Source organism: Somniosus microcephalus, chromosome 20, assembly GCF_052327205.1.
Source record: "Somniosus microcephalus isolate GS21.2 chromosome 20, FLI_Smic_1.0, whole genome shotgun sequence".
Taxonomy (NCBI): domain Eukaryota; kingdom Metazoa; phylum Chordata; class Chondrichthyes; order Squaliformes; family Somniosidae; genus Somniosus; species Somniosus microcephalus.
Genome location: NC_141006.1, coordinates 4,504,555 through 4,525,955, shown reverse-complemented (window position 1 = coordinate 4,525,955; position 21,401 = coordinate 4,504,555). Strand labels below are relative to the sequence as shown.

The window sequence follows — 21,401 nt, the reverse complement described above, 5'->3', positions numbered from 1 at the left end:
CCGGTTTCAGCGCTCGCCAAAACTCTTGGCCAAATCCACTGAATTTCGGCGCGGTTGCCTGCAGTTTCCGGCGGGCGCTAAATTTACCGAACGCCCGACTTTAGCGCCCCAAAACTGTGCAAACTGAATTTCTAGGCCGCAGTCTTTTAGATCTTCGCTTGTAGCTAGAAGGCACGTCTCCTCGGACCATGTCTTGGTCCCTAGGTTGCTTGGTCCGTACTGGTAGATCAACGGGGCCCGTGTCGTCTTGATCGACCTGCGGATGACTAGGGAGATCGTGACTCCGGGTGCGGGTCCCCACAGGTGCAGAGCTGGCGTCCTTTTGGTTGGTAGCCAGGGATTGACCGGCGTCCAGGCTTCGGGTGGCCATCCCATGGGAAGTGCTCGGCTCCCCGAGTTGATCCAGTGGAGTAGCCGGCAGATCCCTTGATGTCCCAGGCAGGGCGGCATCCTCAAAGGAGCGCAGAGCGTCGGCATCATTACCATGGGTTCCTCTACCAGTTGAGTCCGTGGGACTGGTTGGACAGGGAGCCAGGTCTCGGAGTGAAATGGTGGACTCCTGGCCATCAGTGTACTGCACATGCGCATAAGTGGGATTAACGTCCGTTAGTTCCACTTTGTCAACGTGGGGATCGTTTTTGGAAGATCGGACGAATCTTCGGAGCAGCATGGGGCCAGGAGCTGCCAACCATGATGGTAGGGACATCCCATGAGTGGAGCGACGCTGGAACCTGAAGAATCGCTCATGAGGAGTGACATTGGTGGACGTAGAAAGAAGAGACCTGATGGAATGCAACACGTCAGGGAACATAGTTTCCCACTGCGGGTCTGGCAGGTTGCGTGACCTCAGTGCAAGACGAACAGCGTTCCAAATGATAGCGTTGTGTCTCTCAACCTGTCCATTACCGATGGGATGATACGGTGTCGTTTTACTTGTGGCGATTCCCCGTTGGGAAAGATAACTTTTGAGTTCGCTTGACATGAAGGAGGGACCCCGATCAGAGTGGATGAAATTGGCCATGCCGCAAAGGGAAAAGACTTGATCGAGGCATTTGATCACTGTGGAAGTAAGCATATTGGGACAGGGGAAAGCAAAGGGAAAGCGTGAATATTCGTCCACCATAGTAAGCAAGTAGTTGTTTCGCGTTGAGGAAGGCAATGGCCCTTTAAAGTCAATGCTGAGTCACTGCATAGGCTGTATAGCGTGTATGAGCTAACCATCCGATGGACGGAGGAATTGTGGTTTTAATTCCGCACAAATTCTACAGGTGGAGTATGTTCTTTTCACATCTTCTGTAGAAAATGGGAGATTTTTAGATCACACAAAGTGCAACATACAGGTAACCCCAGGATGGCATAAGTCAGTATGAAGATCCGTAAGAGTCGAAGTTGACATGGAAGAGCAGAATGCCCGCGTGAGGGTATCTGGGACTACATTCTCTTTGCCGGGTCGATAATGTATGGTGTATCCAAAGGCAGCCAATTCCATCCTCCAGAGTTGTATTTTGTTATTCTTGATCTTAGTGCATTTCCGGTTATCCAGCATAAAGGCCACGGAGCGCTGATCGGTTATAAGCGTGAAATGCCGACGAGCGAGAAAATTACGCCATTTACATACCGCTTCGGTGATGGCCGTAGCCTCCTTCTCGACAGGAGGAAAATGGAGTTCGCTACCCTGCAAAGTTCTGGACAGAAATGCCACGGGTCGACCACCTTGATTCAAGGTAGCAGAGATCGCCACCTCCGATGCATCGCACTCAACCACGAAAGGGAGATTTTCATCGCTGGAACGAATCGTGGCTTTTTACACTTGTCGCTTCAGGAGGTTGAAAGCTGAAATAGCCGTTGCCTCCAACGGAAATGACTTCGCGTGAAGCAGGGGCTGGATCTTGTCGGAGAAGTGGGGTATCCATTTCGCATAATAGGTGAACATGCCGAGTGCCCAACGAAGAGAGCCGAGATTCGTAGGGGGAGGGAGCTCCTGAAGCGGACAAAGTCACTCTGAATCCGGTTTGATGACACCGTTGCCCACCCAATAGCCAAGGATGTTGACTGATGGTACTGATTTCACAGATTTTGGACTCATTTAAGGTTAAGTTGCGACGACGGAGAACATCAAAAAATTTCTGGGGATTGGCATCATGCTCCTTCTGGTCATGACCAGCAATGGTGATATTATCCAGATATGGAAAAGTGTCCGTTAAGTTCTCCTGTTTGACTAGGCTACCCATTGCCCGTTGAAAGACGGCCACCCCATTGGTGACCCCAAATGGAAGGCGACAAAACTGATAAAGCTGACCATTGGCCTCAAAGGCCGTATACTTCTTGTCAGAGTCCTTTAACGGTACTTGATGGTATGCGCTCTTTAAATCAAAAGTTGAAAATACCTTGTAGTTGGCGAGGTTATTGACCATGTCATCGATGCGTGGTTAGTAGGTAGGCATCCAGGTCAGTATACTGGTTAATATTTTGCGAGTAATCAATGCAAAGACGTTTCTTGTGTTGCTTCAGAGGATTTTTAACAACGACGACTTGAACCCGCCAGGAAGATGAACATGGCTCAATGATACCGTCAGCTAGCAGCCGAGAGATTTCTGCCTCAATAAAGGATCAATCATCTTGGCTGAAACATCGTGATTTAGTGACTATGGGCTTACATCGGGGGGAAAGATTGGAAAACAAGGAGGGCTCGTCGAGCGAAGCCGCGAAAGCGCACAAAATGGTACTTTGGAAATAGTAAGCTCCAGCTTTGACCCTCCAAACTCGAAAGTGAGTCTTTTGTGTTGTTTCTGGAAATCCTGTCCTAGGAGCACATCACTGCATAGGTTTTGAGCACCCCGAGCCGGGTGGAGAAATAAGTGCGGCCATTGAGAATAAGGTCGACAAGACAAAAGCCGGGAGAGTTGGTGGTCAGTGTCGTCAGAGCCATTGCAATTTCCCTGTCCGAGGGGTAAATACGCAGTTTTAACTTACTGACAGCCCGCTCACTAATGAAGCTGTCAGAGCTGCATGAGTCGATTAGTGCACTCAAAATGTGTCCATTTACTGAAACCTTTGTGGCTGCATGGGACAGACTTTGGGGAAAAACAGCTGTGATGGGAGGAGGGGCAGTTTTACCCTTGACAGCTGTAACCTTAGTAGTGGTTCTTGGGGGAGGAGCAGTTTTATAGATTGCAGCTGTAACCTTAGTATTGGCTCTTGAGAGCGGAACAGTTTTATAGATAGTAGCTGCAAAACTAATAGGGGCTCTCGACCGGTATACCTTAGAAAAGTGGCCTTTCTTACTAACCGAGGCTCTTGGCTGGCATACCTTAGAAAAGTGACCTTTCTTACTGCAATGATTGCAGACTGCGTTACGAGCAGGACAAAATTTCCTATAGTGGAATGCACCTCCACAGAAGAAACACTTCCTTCCAGATTGCCAAGATGCCGCTAGGGCAGGGTTGTCATCAGTGAAGTCTTCTAGGGCAGGGTTGTCATCAGCCAGGTGGGAGTCATCATCAGTGAGGGCTTCCGCCCGAGGCCTGTCGAAGGAGTCACTAAAAGTGATAGCAGCAGCCCATGCACGTGGTGAAAGATAGGTATCTGCATTCCTCTTTGCTAATTCCAGAGAACATGACTGGTCATAGGCAGCCTGTAACTTGAGCGTTTTATTCTCCAACAGACGCTGACGTATGAAGGGAGATGCAATCCCATTAATAAACAAATCACAAATTAACTCCTCCTGGTACTGCTCAGCTGTGACAGCTTTAAGATTACAATCCTTGCTGAGCCTGCGAAGTTTCTGAAGGAATTCATCAAGTGATTCACCAGGTTGTTGTTGAGTTGTGGCCAGTAGATGCCGAGCAAGAATTTCGTTTGGGGACTTAACATACAGTTGCTATAGTATTGGATAGCGGCATCATAGTCTACATAGTCTTCGATATAGTCAAACACATGAGGGGATACATAGTTGGCAAGCATTCGTAACTTATAAGTAACATTCTCACCACACTCCTCAAGGAAGTTGCTAAAGGGGCGATACCAGTGTTTCCATACCTTAGCAGCTGTTAAGTGAATTCGGGTCCAGGTCGAGACGGGCGGGTCTGAGTAGTTTCTCCATGATGGATCGATTACTTCGTCCGAGTTCCCTTCTACGGTTTGAGTCGTAGCCATCTGTTCCCAAGACCACTCAGAGCGTGGAGCAGGTTCAGTTGATTAAATTGATGTAAAAAGACAACTGAGTGCTTGGTATGAGTATAAAACAAGGCTTTAATCAACTGTTTCACAACCAGGAGATTCTAGTTACATCACTAGTTCCTGGTTACAGAAACATCCTGAGCAAGCTAGGCCCACGCCCGATTATTTATACTCCTTGGACAGTGCCACCAGCTGACCGCCCAGTGTTACTTCAGGAGTCATGATAAGATTCATGACACTGGGTATTAATGGTGCACAGAGTGAGACTGGGTATTAATGGGGCAAAGAGTGAAACTGGGTATTAACGGGGCACAGATTGAGACTGGGTATTAACTGGGCACAGATTGAGACTGGGTATTAATGGGGCACAGAATGAGACTGGGTATTAACTGGGCACAGATTGAGACTGGGTATTAAAGGGGCACAGAATGAGACTGGGTATTAATGAGGCACAGAGTGAGGCTGGGTATTAACGGGGCACAGAGTGAGACTGGATATTAACGGGGCACAGAGTGAGACTGGGTATTAACGGGGCACAGTGAGACTGGGTATTAACGGGGCACAGAGTGAGACTGGGTATTAACTGGGCACAGAGTGAGACTGGGTATTAACAGGGCACAGAGTGAGACTGGGTATTAATGGGGCACAGAGTGAGACTGGGTATTAATGGGGCACAGAGTGAGACTGGGTATTAACAGGGCACAGAGTGAGACTGGGTATTAATGGGGCACAGAGTGAGACTGGGTATTAACGGGGCACAGACTGAGACTGGGTATTAACGGGGCACAGAGTGAGACTGGCTATTAACTGGGCACAGAGTCAGACTGGGTATTAACTGGGCACAGAGTGAGACTGGGTATTAACGGGGCACAGAGTGAGACTGGGTATTAACAGGGCACAGAGTGAGACTGGGTATTAACTGGGCACAGAGTGAGACTGGGTATTAACAGGGCACAGAGTGAGACTGGGTATTAATGGGGCACAGAGTGAGACTGGGTATTAACGGGGCACAGAGTGAGACTGGGTATTAACTGGGCACAGAGTGAGACTGGGTATTAACAGGGCACAGAGTGAGACTGGGTATTCACGGGGCACAGATTGCGACTGGGTATTAACGGGGCACAGAGTGAGACTGGGTATTAACTGGGCACAGAGTGAGACTGGGTATTAACAGGGCACAGAGTGAGACTGGGTTTTAACGGGGCACAGAGTGAGACTGGGTATTAACAGGGCACAGAGTGAGACTGGGTATTAACAGGGCACAGAGACTGGGTATTAACAGGGCACAGAGTGAGACTGGGTATTAACGGGGCACAGATTGAGACTGGGTATTAACGGGGCACAGAGTAAGACTGGGTATTAATAAGGCACAGAGCGAGACTGGGTATTAACGAGGCACAGAGTGAGACTGGGTATTAACAGGGCACAGAGTAAGACTGGGTATTAACTGGGCACAGATTGAGACTGGGTATTAATGGGGCAAAGAGTGAGACTGGGTATTAATGGGGCACAGAGTGAGACTGGGTATTAACGGGGCACAGATTGAGACTGGGTATTAACTGGGCGCAGATTGAGACTGGGTATTAACGGGGCACAGAATGAGACTGGGTATTAACAGGGCACAGAGTGAGACTGGGTATTAAAGGGGCACACAGTGAGACTGGGTATTAACGGGGCACAGAGTGAGACTGGGTATTAACAGGGCACAGAGTGAGGCTGGGTATTAACGGGGCACAGAGTGAGACTGGGTATTAACTGGGCACAGAGTGAGACTGGGTATTCACAGGGCACAGAGTGAGACTGGGTATTAACGGGGCACATGATGAGACTGGGTATTAACGGGGCACAGAGTGAGACTGGGTATTAATAAGGCACAGACTGAGACTGGGTATTAAGGAGGCACAGGGTGAGATTGGGTATTAAAGGGGCACAGAGTGAGACTGGGTATTAACGGGGCACAGAGAGAGGCTGGGTATTAACGGGGCACAGAGTGAGACTTGGTATTAACGGGGCACTGAGTGAGACTGGGTATTATCAGGGCACAGAGTGAGACTGGGTATTAACGGGGCGAACGGAGGCACAGAGTGAGACTGGATATTAACGGGGCAGAGAGTGAGACTGGGTATTAACGGGGTACAGAATGAGACAGGGTATTAACGAGGCACAGAGTGAGGCTGGGTATTAACGGAGCACAGAGTGAGACTGGGTATTAACGGGGCACAGAGTGAGAGTGGGTATTAACAGGGCACAGAGTGAGACTGGGTATTAACGGGGCAAAGAGTGAGACTGGATATTAATGGGCCACAGACTGACACTGGGTATTAATGGGGCACAGAGTGAGACTGGGTATTAACGGGGCACAGAGTGACACTGGGTATTAACGGGGCACAGAGTGAGACTGGGTATCAACGAGGCACAGAGTGAGATTGGGTATCAACGAGGCACAGAGTGAGACTGGGTATTAATGGGGCACAGGGTGAGACTGGGTATTAACGGGGCACAGAGTGAGACTGGGTATTAACGGGGCACACAGTGACACTGGGTATTAACGGGGCAAAGAGTGAGACTGGGTATTAACGGGGCACAGAGTGAGACTGGGTATTAACGGGGCACAGAGTGAGACTGGGTATTAACGGGGCACAGAGTGAGACTGGGTATTAACGGGGCACAGAGTGAGACTGGGTATTAACAGGGAACAGAGTGAGACTGGGTATTAATGTGGCACAGAGTGAGACTGGGTATTAATGGGGCACAGGGTGAGACTGGGTATTAACGGGGCACAGAGTGAGACTGGGTATTAACGGGGCACAGTGTGAGACTGGGTATTAACAAGGCACAGAGTGAGGCTGGGTATTAACGGGGCACAGAGTGAGACTGGGTATTAACGGGGCACAGAGTGAGACTGGGTATTAACGGGGCACAGAGTGAGACTGGGTATTAACGGGGCACAGAGTGAGCCTGGGTATTAACAGGGCACAGAGTGAGACTGGGTATTAACAGGGCACAGAGTGAGACTGGGTATTAACGGGGCAAAGAGTGAGACTGGGTATTAACGGGGCACAGAGTGAGAGTGGGTATTAACAGGGCACAGAGTGAGACTGGGTATTAACGGGGCAAAGACTGAGACTGGATATTAATGGGCCACAGACTGACACTGGGTATTAATGGGGCACAGAGTGAGACTGGGTATTAACGGGGCACAGAGTGACACTGGGTATTAACGGGGCACAGAGTGAGACTGGGTATCAACGAGGCACAGAGTGAGATTGGGTATCAACGAGGCACAGAGTGAGACTGGGTATTAATGGGGCACAGGGTGAGACTGGGTATTAACGGGGCACAGAGTGAGACTGGGTATTAACGGGGCACACAGTGAGACTGGGTATTAACGGGGCAAAGAGTGAGACTGGGTATTAACGGGGCACAGAGTGAGACTGGGTATTAACGGGGCACAGAGTGAGACTGGGTATTAACGGGGCACAGAGTGAGACTGGGTATTAACAGGGAACAGAGTGAGACTGGGTATTAATGTGGCACAGAGTGAGACTGGGTATTAATGGGGCACAGGGTGAGACTGGGTGTTAACGGGGCACAGAGTGAGACTGGGTATTAACGGGGCACAGTGTGAGACTGGGTATTAACAAGGCACAGAGTGAGGCTGGGTATTAACGGGGCACAGAGTGAGACTGGGTATTAACGGGGCACAGAGTGAGACTGGGTATTAACGGGGCACAGAGTGAGACTGGGTATTAACGGGGCACAGAGTGAGCCTGGGTATTAACGGGGCACAGAGTGAGACTGGGTATTAACAGGGCACAGAGTGAGACTGGGTATTAACGGGGCAAAGAGTGAGACTGGGTATTAACAGGGCACAGAGTGAGACTGGGTATTAACAGGGCACAGAGTGAGACTGGGTATTAACGGGGCAAAGAGTGAGACTGGATATTAACGGGCCACAGAGTGACACTGAGTATTAACAGGGCACAGAGTGAGACTGGGTATTAACGGAGCACAGAGTGAGGCTGGGTATTAACGGGGCACAGAGTGAGACTGGGTATTAACGGGGCAAAGAGTGAGACTGGATATTAACGGGCCACAGAGTGAGACTGGGTATTAACGGGGCACAGAATAAGACTGGGTATTAACAAGGCACAGAGTGAGACTGGGTATTAACGGGGCACAGAGTGACACTGGTTATTAACGGGTCACAGAGTGAGACTGGGTATTAACAGGGCACAGAGTGAGACTGGATATTAACGGGGCACAGAATGACACTGGTTATTAACGGGGCACAGATTGAGTCTGGGTATTAACAGGGCACAGAGTGAGACTGGGTATTAACGGGGCACAGAGTGACACTGGTTATTAACGGGGCACAGAGTGAGACTGGGTATTAACAGGGCACAGAGTGAGACTGGCTATTAACAGGGCACAGAGTGACACTGGTTATTAACAGGGCACAGAGTGAGACTGGGTATTAACAGGGCACAGAGTGAGACTGGGTATTAATGGGGCACAGAGTGAGACTGGGTATTAACGGGGCAAAGATTGAGACTGAGTATTAACGGGGCACAGAGTGAGACTGGGTATTAACGGGGCAAAGAGTGAGACTGGGTATTAACGGGGCACAGGTTCAGACTGGGTATTAACGGGGCACAGAGTGAGACTGGGTATTAACGGGGCACAGAGTGAGACTGGGTATTAACGGGGCACAGAGTGAGCCTGGGTATTAACGGGGCACAGAGTGACAGTGGGTATTAACGGGGCACAGAGTGAGACTGGGTATTAACGGGGCACAGAGTGAGCCTGGGTATCAACGAGGCACAGAGTGAGAGTGGGTATTAACGGGGCTCAGAGTGAGGCTGGGTATTAACGGGGCTCAGAGTGAGGCTGGGTATTACGGGGCACAGAGTGAGACTGGGTATTAACGGGGCACAGAGTGAGACTCGGTATTAACGGGGCACAGAGTAAGACTGGGAATTAACGGAGGCGCAGGGTGAGACTGGGTATTAATGGGGCACAGGGTGAGACTGGGTATTAACGGGGCACAGAGTGCGGCTGGGTATTAACGGGGCACAGAGTGAGACTGGGTATTAACAGGGCACAGAGTGAGACTGGGTATTAACGGGGCACAGAGTGTGACTGGGTATTAACGGGGCACAGAGTGAGACTGGGTATTAACGGAGAACAGAGTGAGACTGGGTATTAACGGGGCACAGAGTGAGACTGGGTATTAATGGGTCACAGAGTGAGACTGGGTATTAACGGGGCACAGAGTGAGACTGGGTATTAATGGGGCACAGAGTGAGACTGGGTATTAACGGGGCACAGAGTGAGACTGGGTATTAACGGAGCACAGAGTGAGACTGGGTATTAACGGGGCACAGAGTGAGACTGGGTATTAATGGGGCACAGAGTGAGACTGGGTATTAACAGGGCACAGACTGAGACTGGGTATTAACGGGGCACAGAGTGAGACTGGGTATTAACGGAGCACAGAGTGAGACTGGGTATTAACGGGGCACAGAGTGAGACTGGGTATTAACGGAGCACAGAGTGAGACTGGGTATTAACGGGGCACAGAGTGAGACTGGGTATTAACGGGGCACAGAGTGAGACTGGGTATTAACGGGGCACAGAGTGAGACTGGGTATTAACGGGGCACAGATTGAGACTGGGTATTAACTGGGCGCAGATTGAGACTGGGTATTAACGGGGCACAGAATGAGACTGGGTATTAACAGGGCACAGAGTGAGACTGGGTATTAAAGGGGCACACAGTGAGACTGGGTATTAACGGGGCACAGAGTGAGACTGGGTATTAACAGGGCACAGAGTGAGGCTGGGTATTAACGGGGCACAGAGTGAGACTGGGTATTAACTGGGCACAGAGTGAGACTGGGTATTCACAGGGCACAGAGTGAGACTGGGTATTAACGGGGCACATGATGAGACTGGGTATTAACGGGGCACAGAGTGAGACTGGGTATTAATAAGGCACAGAGTGAGACTGGGTATTAAGGAGGCACAGGGTGAGATTGGGTATTAAAGGGGCACAGAGTGAGACTGGGTATTAACGGGGCACAGAGAGAGGCTGGGTATTAACGGGGCACAGAGTGAGACTTGGTATTAACGGGGCACTGAGTGAGACTGGGTATTATCAGGGCACAGAGTGAGACTGGGTATTAACGGGGCGAACGGAGGCACAGAGTGAGACTGGATATTAACGGGGCAGAGAGTGAGACTGGGTATTAACGGGGTACAGAATGAGACAGGGTATTAACGAGGCACAGAGTGAGGCTGGGTATTAACGGAGCACAGAGTGAGACTGGGTATTAACGGGGCACAGAGTGAGAGTGGGTATTAACAGGGCACAGAGTGAGACTGGGTATTAACGGGGCAAAGAGTGAGACTGGATATTAACGGGCCACAGACTGACACTGGGTATTAATGGGGCACAGAGTGAGACTGGGTATTAACGGGGCACAGAGTGACACTGGGTATTAACGGGGCACAGAGTGAGACTGGGTATCAACGAGGCACAGAGTGAGATTGGGTATCAACGAGGCACAGAGTGAGACTGGGTATTAATGGGGCTCAGGGTGAGACTGGGTATTAACGGGGCACAGAGTGAGACTGGGTATTAACGGGGCACACAGTGAGACTGGGTATTAACGGGGCAAAGAGTGAGACTGGGTATTAACGGGGCACAGAGTGAGACTGGGTATTAACGGGGCACAGAGTGAGACTGGGTATTAACGGGGCACAGAGTGAGACTGGGTATTAACGGGGCACAGAGTGAGACTGGGTATTAACAGGGAACAGAGTGAGACTGGGTATTAATGTGGCACAGAGTGAGACTGGGTATTAATGGGGCACAGGGTGAGACTGGGTATTAACGGGGCACAGAGTGAGACTGGGTATTAACGGGGCACAGTGTGAGACTGGGTATTAACAAGGCACAGAGTGAGGCTGGGTATTAACGGGGCACAGAGTGAGACTGGGTATTAACGGGGCACAGAGTGAGACTGGGTATTAACGGGGCACAGAGTGAGACTGGGTATTAACGGGGCAAAGAGTGAGACTGGATATTAACGGGCCACAGAGTGAGACTGGGTATTAACGGGGCACAGAATAAGACTGGGTATTAACAAGGCACAGAGTGAGACTGGGTATTAACGGGGCACAGAGTGACACTGGTTATTAACGGGTCACAGAGTGAGACTGGGTATTAACAGGGCACAGAGTGAGACTGGATATTAACGGGGCACAGAATGACACTGGTTATTAACGGGGCACAGATTGAGTCTGGGTATTAACAGGGCACAGAGTGAGACTGGGTATTAACGGGGCACAGAGTGACACTGGTTATTAACGGGGCACAGAGTGAGACTGGGTATTAACAGGGCACAGAGTGAGACTGGCTATTAACAGGGCACAGAGTGACACTGGTTATTAACAGGGCACAGAGTGAGACTGGGTATTAACAGGGCACAGAGTGAGACTGGGTATTAATGGGGCACAGAGTGAGACTGGGTATTAACGGGGCAAAGATTGAGACTGAGTATTAACGGGGCACAGAGTGAGACTGGGTATTAACGGGGCAAAGAGTGAGACTGGGTATTAACGGGGCACAGGTTCAGACTGGGTATTAACGGGGCACAGAGTGAGACTGGGTATTAACGGGGCACAGAGTGAGACTGGGTATTAACGGGGCACAGAGTGAGCCTGGGTATTAACGGGGCACAGAGTGACAGTGGGTATTAACGGGGCACAGAGTGAGACTGGGTATTAACGGGGCACAGAGTGAGCCTGGGTATCAACGAGGCACAGAGTGAGAGTGGGTATTAACGGGGCTCAGAGTGAGGCTGGGTATTAACGGGGCTCAGAGTGAGGCTGGGTATTACGGGGCACAGAGTGAGACTGGGTATTAACGGGGCACAGAGCGAGACTCGGTATTAACGGGGCACAGAGTGAGACTGGGAATTAACGGAGGCGCAGGGTGAGACTGGGTATTAATGGGGCACAGGGTGAGACTGGGTATTAACGGGGCACAGAGTGCGGCTGGGTATTAACGGGGCACAGAGTGAGACTGGGTATTAACAGGGCACAGAGTGAGACTGGGTATTAACGGGGCACAGAGTGTGACTGGGTATTAACGGGGCACAGAGTGAGACTGGGTATTAACGGAGAACAGAGTGAGACTGGGTATTAACGGGGCACAGAGTGAGACTGGGTATTAATGGGTCACAGAGTGAGACTGGGTATTAACGGGGCACAGAGTGAGACTGGGTATTAATGGGGCACAGAGTGAGACTGGGTATTAACGGGGCACAGAGTGAGACTGGGTATTAACGGAGCACAGAGTGAGACTGGGTATTAACGGGGCACAGAGTGAGACTGGGTATTAATGGGGCACAGAGTGAGACTGGGTATTAACAGGGCACAGACTGAGACTGGGTATTAACGGGGCACAGAGTGAGACTGGGTATTAACGGAGCACAGAGTGAGACTGGGTATTAACGGGGCACAGAGTGAGACTGGGTATTAACGGAGCACAGAGTGAGACTGGGTATTAACGGGGCACAGAGTGAGACTGGGTATTAACGGGGCACAGAGTGAGACTGGGTATTAACGGGGCACAGAGTGAGACTGGGTATTAACGGGGCACAGAGTGAGACTGGGTATTAACTGGGCGCAGATTGAGACTGGGTATTAACGGGGCACAGAATGAGACTGGGTATTAACAGGGCACAGAGTGAGACTGGGTATTAAAGGGGCACACAGTGAGACTGGGTATTAACGGGGCACAGAGTGAGACTGGGTATTAACAGGGCACAGAGTGAGGCTGGGTATTAACGGGGCACAGAGTGAGACTGGGTATTAACTGGGCACAGAGTGAGACTGGGTATTCACAGGGCACAGAGTGAGACTGGGTATTAACGGGGCACATGATGAGACTGGGTATTAACGGGGCACAGAGTGAGACTGGGTATTAATAAGGCACAGAGTGAGACTGGGTATTAAGGAGGCACAGGGTGAGATTGGGTATTAAAGGGGCACAGAGTGAGACTGGGTATTAACGGGGCACAGAGAGAGGCTGGGTATTAACGGGGCACAGAGTGAGACTTGGTATTAACGGGGCACTGAGTGAGACTGGGTATTATCAGGGCACAGAGTGAGACTGGGTATTAACGGGGCGAACGGAGGCACAGAGTGAGACTGGATATTAACGGGGCAGAGAGTGAGACTGGGTATTAACGGGGTACAGAATGAGACAGGGTATTAACGAGGCACAGAGTGAGGCTGGGTATTAACGGAGCACAGAGTGAGACTGGGTATTAACGGGGCACAGAGTGAGAGTGGGTATTAACAGGGCACAGAGTGAGACTGGGTATTAACGGGGCAAAGAGTGAGACTGGATATTAACGGGCCACAGACTGACACTGGGTATTAATGGGGCACAGAGTGAGACTGGGTATTAACGGGGCACAGAGTGACACTGGGTATTAACGGGGCACAGAGTGAGACTGGGTATCAACGAGGCACAGAGTGAGATTGGGTATCAACGAGGCACAGAGTGAGACTGGGTATTAATGGGGCACAGGGTGAGACTGGGTATTAACGGGGCACAGAGTGAGACTGGGTATTAACGGGGCACACAGTGAGACTGGGTATTAACGGGGCAAAGAGTGAGACTGGGTATTAACGGGGCACAGAGTGAGACTGGGTATTAACGGGGCACAGAGTGAGACTGGGTATTAACGGGGCACAGAGTGAGACTGGGTATTAACGGGGCACAGAGTGAGACTGGGTATTAACAGGGAACAGAGTGAGACTGGGTATTAATGTGGCACAGAGTGAGACTGGGTATTAATGGGGCACAGGGTGAGACTGGGTATTAACGGGGCACAGAGTGAGACTGGGTATTAACGGGGCACAGTGTGAGACTGGGTATTAACAAGGCACAGAGTGAGGCTGGGTATTAACGGGGCACAGAGTGAGACTGGGTATTAACGGGGCACAGAGTGAGACTGGGTATTAACAGGGCACAGAGTGAGACTGGGTATTAACGGGGCAAAGAGTGAGACTGGGTATTAACAGGGCACAGAGTGAGACTGGGTATTAACAGGGCACAGAGTGAGACTGGGTATTAACGGGGCAAAGAGTGAGACTGGATATTAACGGGCCACAGAGTGACACTGAGTATTAACAGGGCACAGAGTGAGACTGGGTATTAACGGAGCACAGAGTGAGGCTGGGTATTAACGGGGCACAGAGTGAGACTGGGTATTAACGGGGCAAAGAGTGAGACTGGATATTAACGGGCCACAGAGTGAGACTGGGTATTAACGGGGCACAGAATAAGACTGGGTATTAACAAGGCACAGAGTGAGACTGGGTATTAACGGGGCACAGAGTGACACTGGTTATTAACGGGTCACAGAGTGAGACTGGGTATTAACAGGGCACAGAGTGAGACTGGATATTAACGGGGCACAGAATGACACTGGTTATTAACGGGGCACAGATTGAGTCTGGGTATTAACAGGGCACAGAGTGAGACTGGGTATTAACGGGGCACAGAGTGACACTGGTTATTAACGGGGCACAGAGTGAGACTGTGTATTAACAGGGCACAGAGTGAGACTGGCTATTAACAGGGCACAGAGTGACACTGGTTATTAACAGGGCACAGAGTGAGACTGGGTATTAACGGGGCACAGAGTGAGACTGGGTATTAACGGGGCAAAGATTGAGACTGAGTATTAACGGGGCACAGAGTGAGACTGGGTATTAACGGGGCAAAGAGTGAGACTGGGTATTAACGGGGCACAGGTTCAGACTGGGTATTAACGGGGCACAGAGTGAGACTGGGTATTAACGGGGCACAGAGTGAGACTGGGTATTAACGGGGCACAGAGTGAGCCTGGGTATTAACGGGGCACAGAGTGACAGTGGGTATTAACGGGGCACAGAGTGAGACTGGGTATTAACGGGGCACAGAGTGAGCCTGGGTATCAACGAGGCACAGAGTGAGAGTGGGTATTAACGGGGCTCAGAGTGAGGCTGGGTATTAACGGGGCTCAGAGTGAGGCTGGGTATTACGGGGCACAGAGTGAGACTGGGTATTAACGGGGCACAGAGTGAGACTCGGTATTAACGGGGCACAGAGTGAGACTGGGAATTAACGGAGGCGCAGGGTGAGACTGGGTATTAATGGGGCACAGGGTGAGACTGGGTATTAACGGGGCACAGAGTGCGGCTGGGTATTAACGGGGCACAGAGTGAGACTGGGTATTAACAGGGCACAGAGTGAGACTGGGTATTAACGGGGCACAGAGTGTGACTGGGTATTAACGGGGCACAGAGTGAGACTGGGTATTAACGGAGAACAGAGTGAGACTGGGTATTAACGGGGCACAGAGTGAGACTGGGTATTAATGGGGCACAGAGTGAGACTGGGTATTAACGGGGCACAGAGTGAGACTGGGTATTAACGGAGCACAGAGTGAGACTGGGTATTAACGGGGCACAGAGTGAGACTGGGTATTAATGGGGCACAGAGTGAGACTGGGTATTAACAGGGCACAGACTGAGACTGGGTATTAACGGGGCACAGAGTGAGACTGGGTATTAACGGAGCACAGAGTGAGACTGGGTATTAATGGGGCACAGAGTGAGACTGGGTATTAACGGAGCACAGAGTGAGACTGGGTATTAACGGGGCACAGAGTGAGACTGGGTATTAACGGGGCACAGAGTGAGACTGGGTATTAACGGGGCACAGAGTGAGACTGGGTATTAACGGGGCACAGAGTGAGACTGGGTATTAACTGGGCGCAGATTGAGACTGGGTATTAACGGGGCACAGAATGAGACTGGGTATTAACAGGGCACAGAGTGAGACTGGGTATTAAAGGGGCACACAGTGAGACTGGGTATTAACGGGGCACAGAGTGAGACTGGGTATTAACAGGGCACAGAGTGAGGCTGGGTATTAACGGGGCACAGAGTGAGACTGGGTATTAACTGGGCACAGAGTGAGACTGGGTATTCACAGGGCACAGATTGAGACTGGGTATTAACGGGGCACATGATGAGACTGGGTATTAACGGGGCACAGAGTGAGACTGGGTATTAATAAGGCACAGAGTGAGACTGGGTATTAAGGAGGCACAGGGTGAGATTGGGTATTAAAGGGGCACAGAGTGAGACTGGGTATTAACGGGGCACAGAGAGAGGCTGGGTATTAACGGGGCACAGAGTGAGACTTGGTATTAACGGGGCACTGAGTGAGACTGGGTATTATCAGGGCACAGAGTGAGACTGGGTATTAACGGGGCGAACGGAGGCACAGAGTGAGACTGGATATTAACGGGGCAGTGAGTGAGACTGGGTATTAACGGGGTACAGAATGAGACAGGGTATTAACGAGGCACAGAGTGAGGCTGGGTATTAACGGAGCACAGAGCGAGACTGGGTATTAACGGGGCACAGAGTGAGAGTGGGTATTAACAGGGCACAGAGTGAGACTGGGTATTAACGGGGCAAAGAGTGAGACTGGATATTAACGGGCCACAGACTGACACTGGGTATTAATGGGGCACAGAGTGAGACTGGGTATTAACGGGGCACAGAGTGACACTGGGTATTAACGGGGCACAGAGTGAGACTGGGTATCAACGAGGCACAGAGTGAGATTGGGTATCAACGAGGCACAGAGTGAGACTGGGTATTAATGGGGCACAGGGTGAGACTGGGTATTAACGGGGCACAGAGTGAGACTGGGTATTAACGGGGCACACAGTGAGACTGGGTATTAACGGGGCAAAGAGTGAGACTGGGTATTAACGGGGCACAGAGTGAGACTGGGTATTAACGGGGCACAGAGTGAGACTGGGTATTAACGGGGCACAGAGTGAGACTGGGTATTAACGGGGCACAGAGTGAGACTGGGTATTAACAGGGAACAGAGTGAGACTGGGTATTAATGTGGCACAGAGTGAGACTGGGTATTAATGGGGCACAGGGTGAGACTGGGTATTAACGGGGCACAGAGTGAGACTGGGTATTAACGGGGCACAGTGTGAGACTGGGTATTAACAAGGCACAGAGTGAGGCTGGGTATTAACGGGGCACAGAGTGAGACTGGGTATTAACGGGGCACAGAGTGAGACTGGGTATTAACGGGGCACAGAGTGAGACTGGGTATTAACGGGGCACAGAGTGAGCCTGGGTATTAACAGGGCACAGAGTGAGACTGGGTATTAACAGGGCACAGAGTGAGACTGGGTATTAACGGGGCAAAGAGTGAGACTGGGTATTAACAGGGCACAGAGTGAGACTGGGTATTAACAGGGCACAGAGTGAGACTGGGTATTAACGGGGCAAAGAGTGAGACTGGATATTAACGGGCCACAGAGTGACACTGAGTATTAACAGGGCACAGAGTGAGACTGGGTATTAACGGAGCACAGAGTGAGGCTGGGTATTAACGGTGCACAGAGTGAGACTGGGTATTAACGGGGCAAAGAGTGAGACTGGATATTAACGGGCCACAGAGTGAGACTGGATATTAACGGGCCACAGAGTGACACTGAGTATTAACAGGGCACAGAGTGAGACTGGGTATTAACGGAGCACAGAGTGAGGCTGGGTATTAACGGTGCACAGAGTGAGACTGGGTATTAACGGGGCAAAGAGTGAGACTGGATATTAACGGGGCACAGAGTGAGACTGGGTATTAACGGGGCAAAGAGTGAGACTGGATATTAACGGGCCACAGAGTGAGACTGGGTATTCACGGGGCACAGATTGCGACTGGGTATTAACGGGGCACAGAGTGAGACTGGGTATTAACGGGGCACAGAGTGACACTGGTTATTAACGGGTCACAGAGTGAGACTGGGTATTAACAGGGCACAGATTGAGACTGGATATTAACGGGGCACAGAATGACACTGGTTATTAACGGGGCACAGATTGAGTCTGGGTATTAACAGGGCACAGAGTGAGACTGGGTATTAACGGGGCACAGAGTGACACTGGTTATTAACGGGGCACAGAGTGAGACTGGGTATTAACAGGGCACAGAGTGAGACTGGCTATTAACAGGGCACAGAGTGACACTGGTTATTAACAGGGCACAGAGTGAGACTGGGTATTAACAGGGCACAGAGTGAGACTGGGTATTAACGGGGCACAGAGTGAGACTGGGTATTAACGGGGCACAGGTTCAGACTGGGTATTAACGGGGCACAGAGTGAGACTGGGTATTAACGGGGCACAGAGTGAGACTGGGTATTAACGGGGCACAGAGTGAGCCTGGGTATTAACGGGGCACAGAGTGACAGTGGGTATTAACGGGGCACAGAGTGAGACTGGGTATTAATGGGGCATAGAGTGAGCCTGGGTATCAACGAGGCACAGAGTGAGAGTGGGTATTAACGGGGCTCAGAGTGAGGCTGGGTATTAACGGGGCTCAGAGTGAGGCTGGGTATTACGGGGCACAGAGTGAGACTGGGTATTAACGGGGCACAGAGTGAGACTCGGTATTAACGGGGCACAGAGTGAGACTGGGAATTAACGGAGGCGCAGGGTGAGACTGGGTATTAATGGGGCACAGGGTGAGACTGGGTATTAACGGGGCACAGATTGCGGCTGGGTATTAACGGGGCACAGAGTGAGACTGGGTATTAACAGGGCACAGAGTGAGACTGGGTATTAACGGGGCACAGATTGTGACTGGGTATTAACGGGGCACAGAGTGAGACTGGGTATTAACGGAGCACAGAGTGAGACTGGGTATTAACGGGGCACAGAGTGAGACTGGGTATTAATGGGTCACAGAGTGAGACTGGGTATTAACGGGGCACAGAGTGAGACTGGGTATTAATGGGGCACAGAGTGAGACTGGGTATTAACGGGGCACAGAGTGAGAGTGGGTATTAACGGAGCACAGAGTGAGACTGGGTATTAACGGGGCACAGAGTGAGACTGGGTATTAATGGGGCACAGAGTGAGACTGGGTATTAACAGGGCACAGACTGAGACTGGGTATTAACGGGGCACAGAGTGAGACTGGGTATTAACGGAGCACAGAGTGAGACTGGGTATTAACGGGGCACAGAGTGAGACTGGGTATTAACGGAGCACAGAGTGAGACTGGGTATTAACGGGGCACAGAGTGAGACTGGGTATTAACGGGGCACAGAGTGAGACTGGGTATTAACGGGGCACAGAGTGAGACTGGGTATTAACGGGGCACAGAGTGAGACTGGGTATTAATGGGGCACAGAGTGAGACTGGGTATTAACGGGGCACAGAGTGAGACTGGATATTAACGGGGCACAGAGTGAGACTGGGTATTAACGGGGCACAGAGTGAGACTGGGCATTAACGGGGCACAGATTGGGACTGGGTATTAACGGGGCACAGAGTGAGACTGGGTATTAACGGGGCACAGAGTGAGACTGGGTATTAACGGGGCACAGAGTGAGACTGGGTATTAACAGGGCACAGAGTGAGACTGGGTATTAACGGGGCACAGAGTGAGACTGGGTATTAACGGGGCACAGTGTGAGACTGGGTATTAACGGGGCACAGAGTGAGACTGGGTATTAACGGGGCACAGAGTGAGACTGGGCATTAATGGGGCACAGAGTGAGACTGGGTATTAACAGGGCACAGAGTGAGACTGGGTATTAACAGGGCACAGAGTGGGACTGGGTATTAACGGGGCACAGAGTGAGACTGGGTATTAACGGGGCACAGAGTGAGACTGGGTATTAACGGGGCACAGAGTGAGACTGGGTATTAACAGGGCACAGAGTGAGACTGGGTATTAACAGGGCACAGAGTGGGACTGGGTATTAACGGGGCACAGAGTGAGACTGGGTATTAACGGGGCACAGAGTGAGACTGGGTATTAACGGGGCACAGAGTGAGACTGGGTATTAATGGGGCACAGAGTGAGACTGGGTATTAACGGGGCACAGAGTGGGACTGGGTATTAACGGGGCACAGAGTGAGACTGGGTATTAACGGGGCACCGAGTGAGACTGGGTATTAACGGGGCACAGAGTGAGACTGGGTATTAATGGGGCACCGAGTGAGACTGGGTATTAACGGGGCACAGTGTGAGACTGGGTATTAACGGGGCACAGAGTGAGACTGTGTATTAACGGGGCACAGAGTGAGACTGGGTATTAATGGGGCACAGAGTGAGACTGGGTATTTACTTGGTGAATGGAGGCACAGGGTGAGCCCACCTGCTGCTGCTAAAGTTCGTTGCTTTTTGCCCCCCTCAGAAGCAGCAACGAAGAAATTACGCAGCAACATCCGGAGAAGCACCGAGACCGGGATCGCAGTGGAAATGCGAAACCGGGTGACTCGCCAAGGCAGCAGAGAGTCGACAGACGGCAGCACCAACAGTAACAGCTCCGACGGCAAGTAAGTATCCTGCAAGGGGGGACAACACACACACAGTGCCAGTGATGGGAAAGATGCCACAAAGCCCCTATTTTTAGCGAATCCTTCAGTTGCCATCCGCTCTGGAAGTTTCAGCATTGTGTGATCTGAGGATCAGCAGTTTCTGATCTGGTCACTGTCCTGCTCTTTGGAGGGATGTTAAACACACCAGGGTCTTTTATACAGCTTGCAGCAACTATAATGTTTATGTCCAGTTGCACATAATAATGAAACAAAAAATAATTTGTGAAATTGTAAGTATTAAATCAGTAAAGTCTGTGATGGGTTAGTTACCTTTTGCAAGAATTACCTCCCTATGATAAAAGCCTCCCTCTCCATCTGAAAACTGACTGAGTTATTTCCCCCTTACTCTGATTAGCCTTGGTCAAGTACAGGAACGTTTTGCAGATATCCTGCCTCCACTCACTGACCCCGAGTTGTCCCGGGCCATGAATCGCTGCCACGATTTTTGTTATCCTATTGTGATGGAATATATGGGAAATTAAGTTACATTATTTCGTTTTTTATAAAGATATTAATGAAATAAATAAAATACCCACAGGCTCGAGCAAATAAATTTACAGTTAATTTATTTACATGAACTCTATGGAGTGGACATGTGGGTGATGGCATTGGGGCCAGATTTTTTAAAGGTATGCGTCAAATAAATAACACATTAAAATAAATGTTTACTGTCATTCTCCAAAGTATAAGCTGAGGATGTTTCTGTATTTTCTAAGATCTCTTGT

General features: G+C 50.6%; 1 protein-coding gene across 1 annotated transcript in view; it reads left to right on the top strand.

The window, feature by feature from the left end:
- Positions 1-21,401, top strand: part of rims3 (regulating synaptic membrane exocytosis 3) — a 480,949-nt gene that overhangs the window by 350,189 nt on the left and 109,359 nt on the right. The window contains exon 4 of the mRNA XM_085962301.1: positions 20,493-20,634. Within this exon, the coding sequence (XP_085818427.1) occupies positions 20,493-20,634 (142 nt within the window). The remainder of the gene's footprint in view (positions 1-20,492; positions 20,635-21,401) is intronic.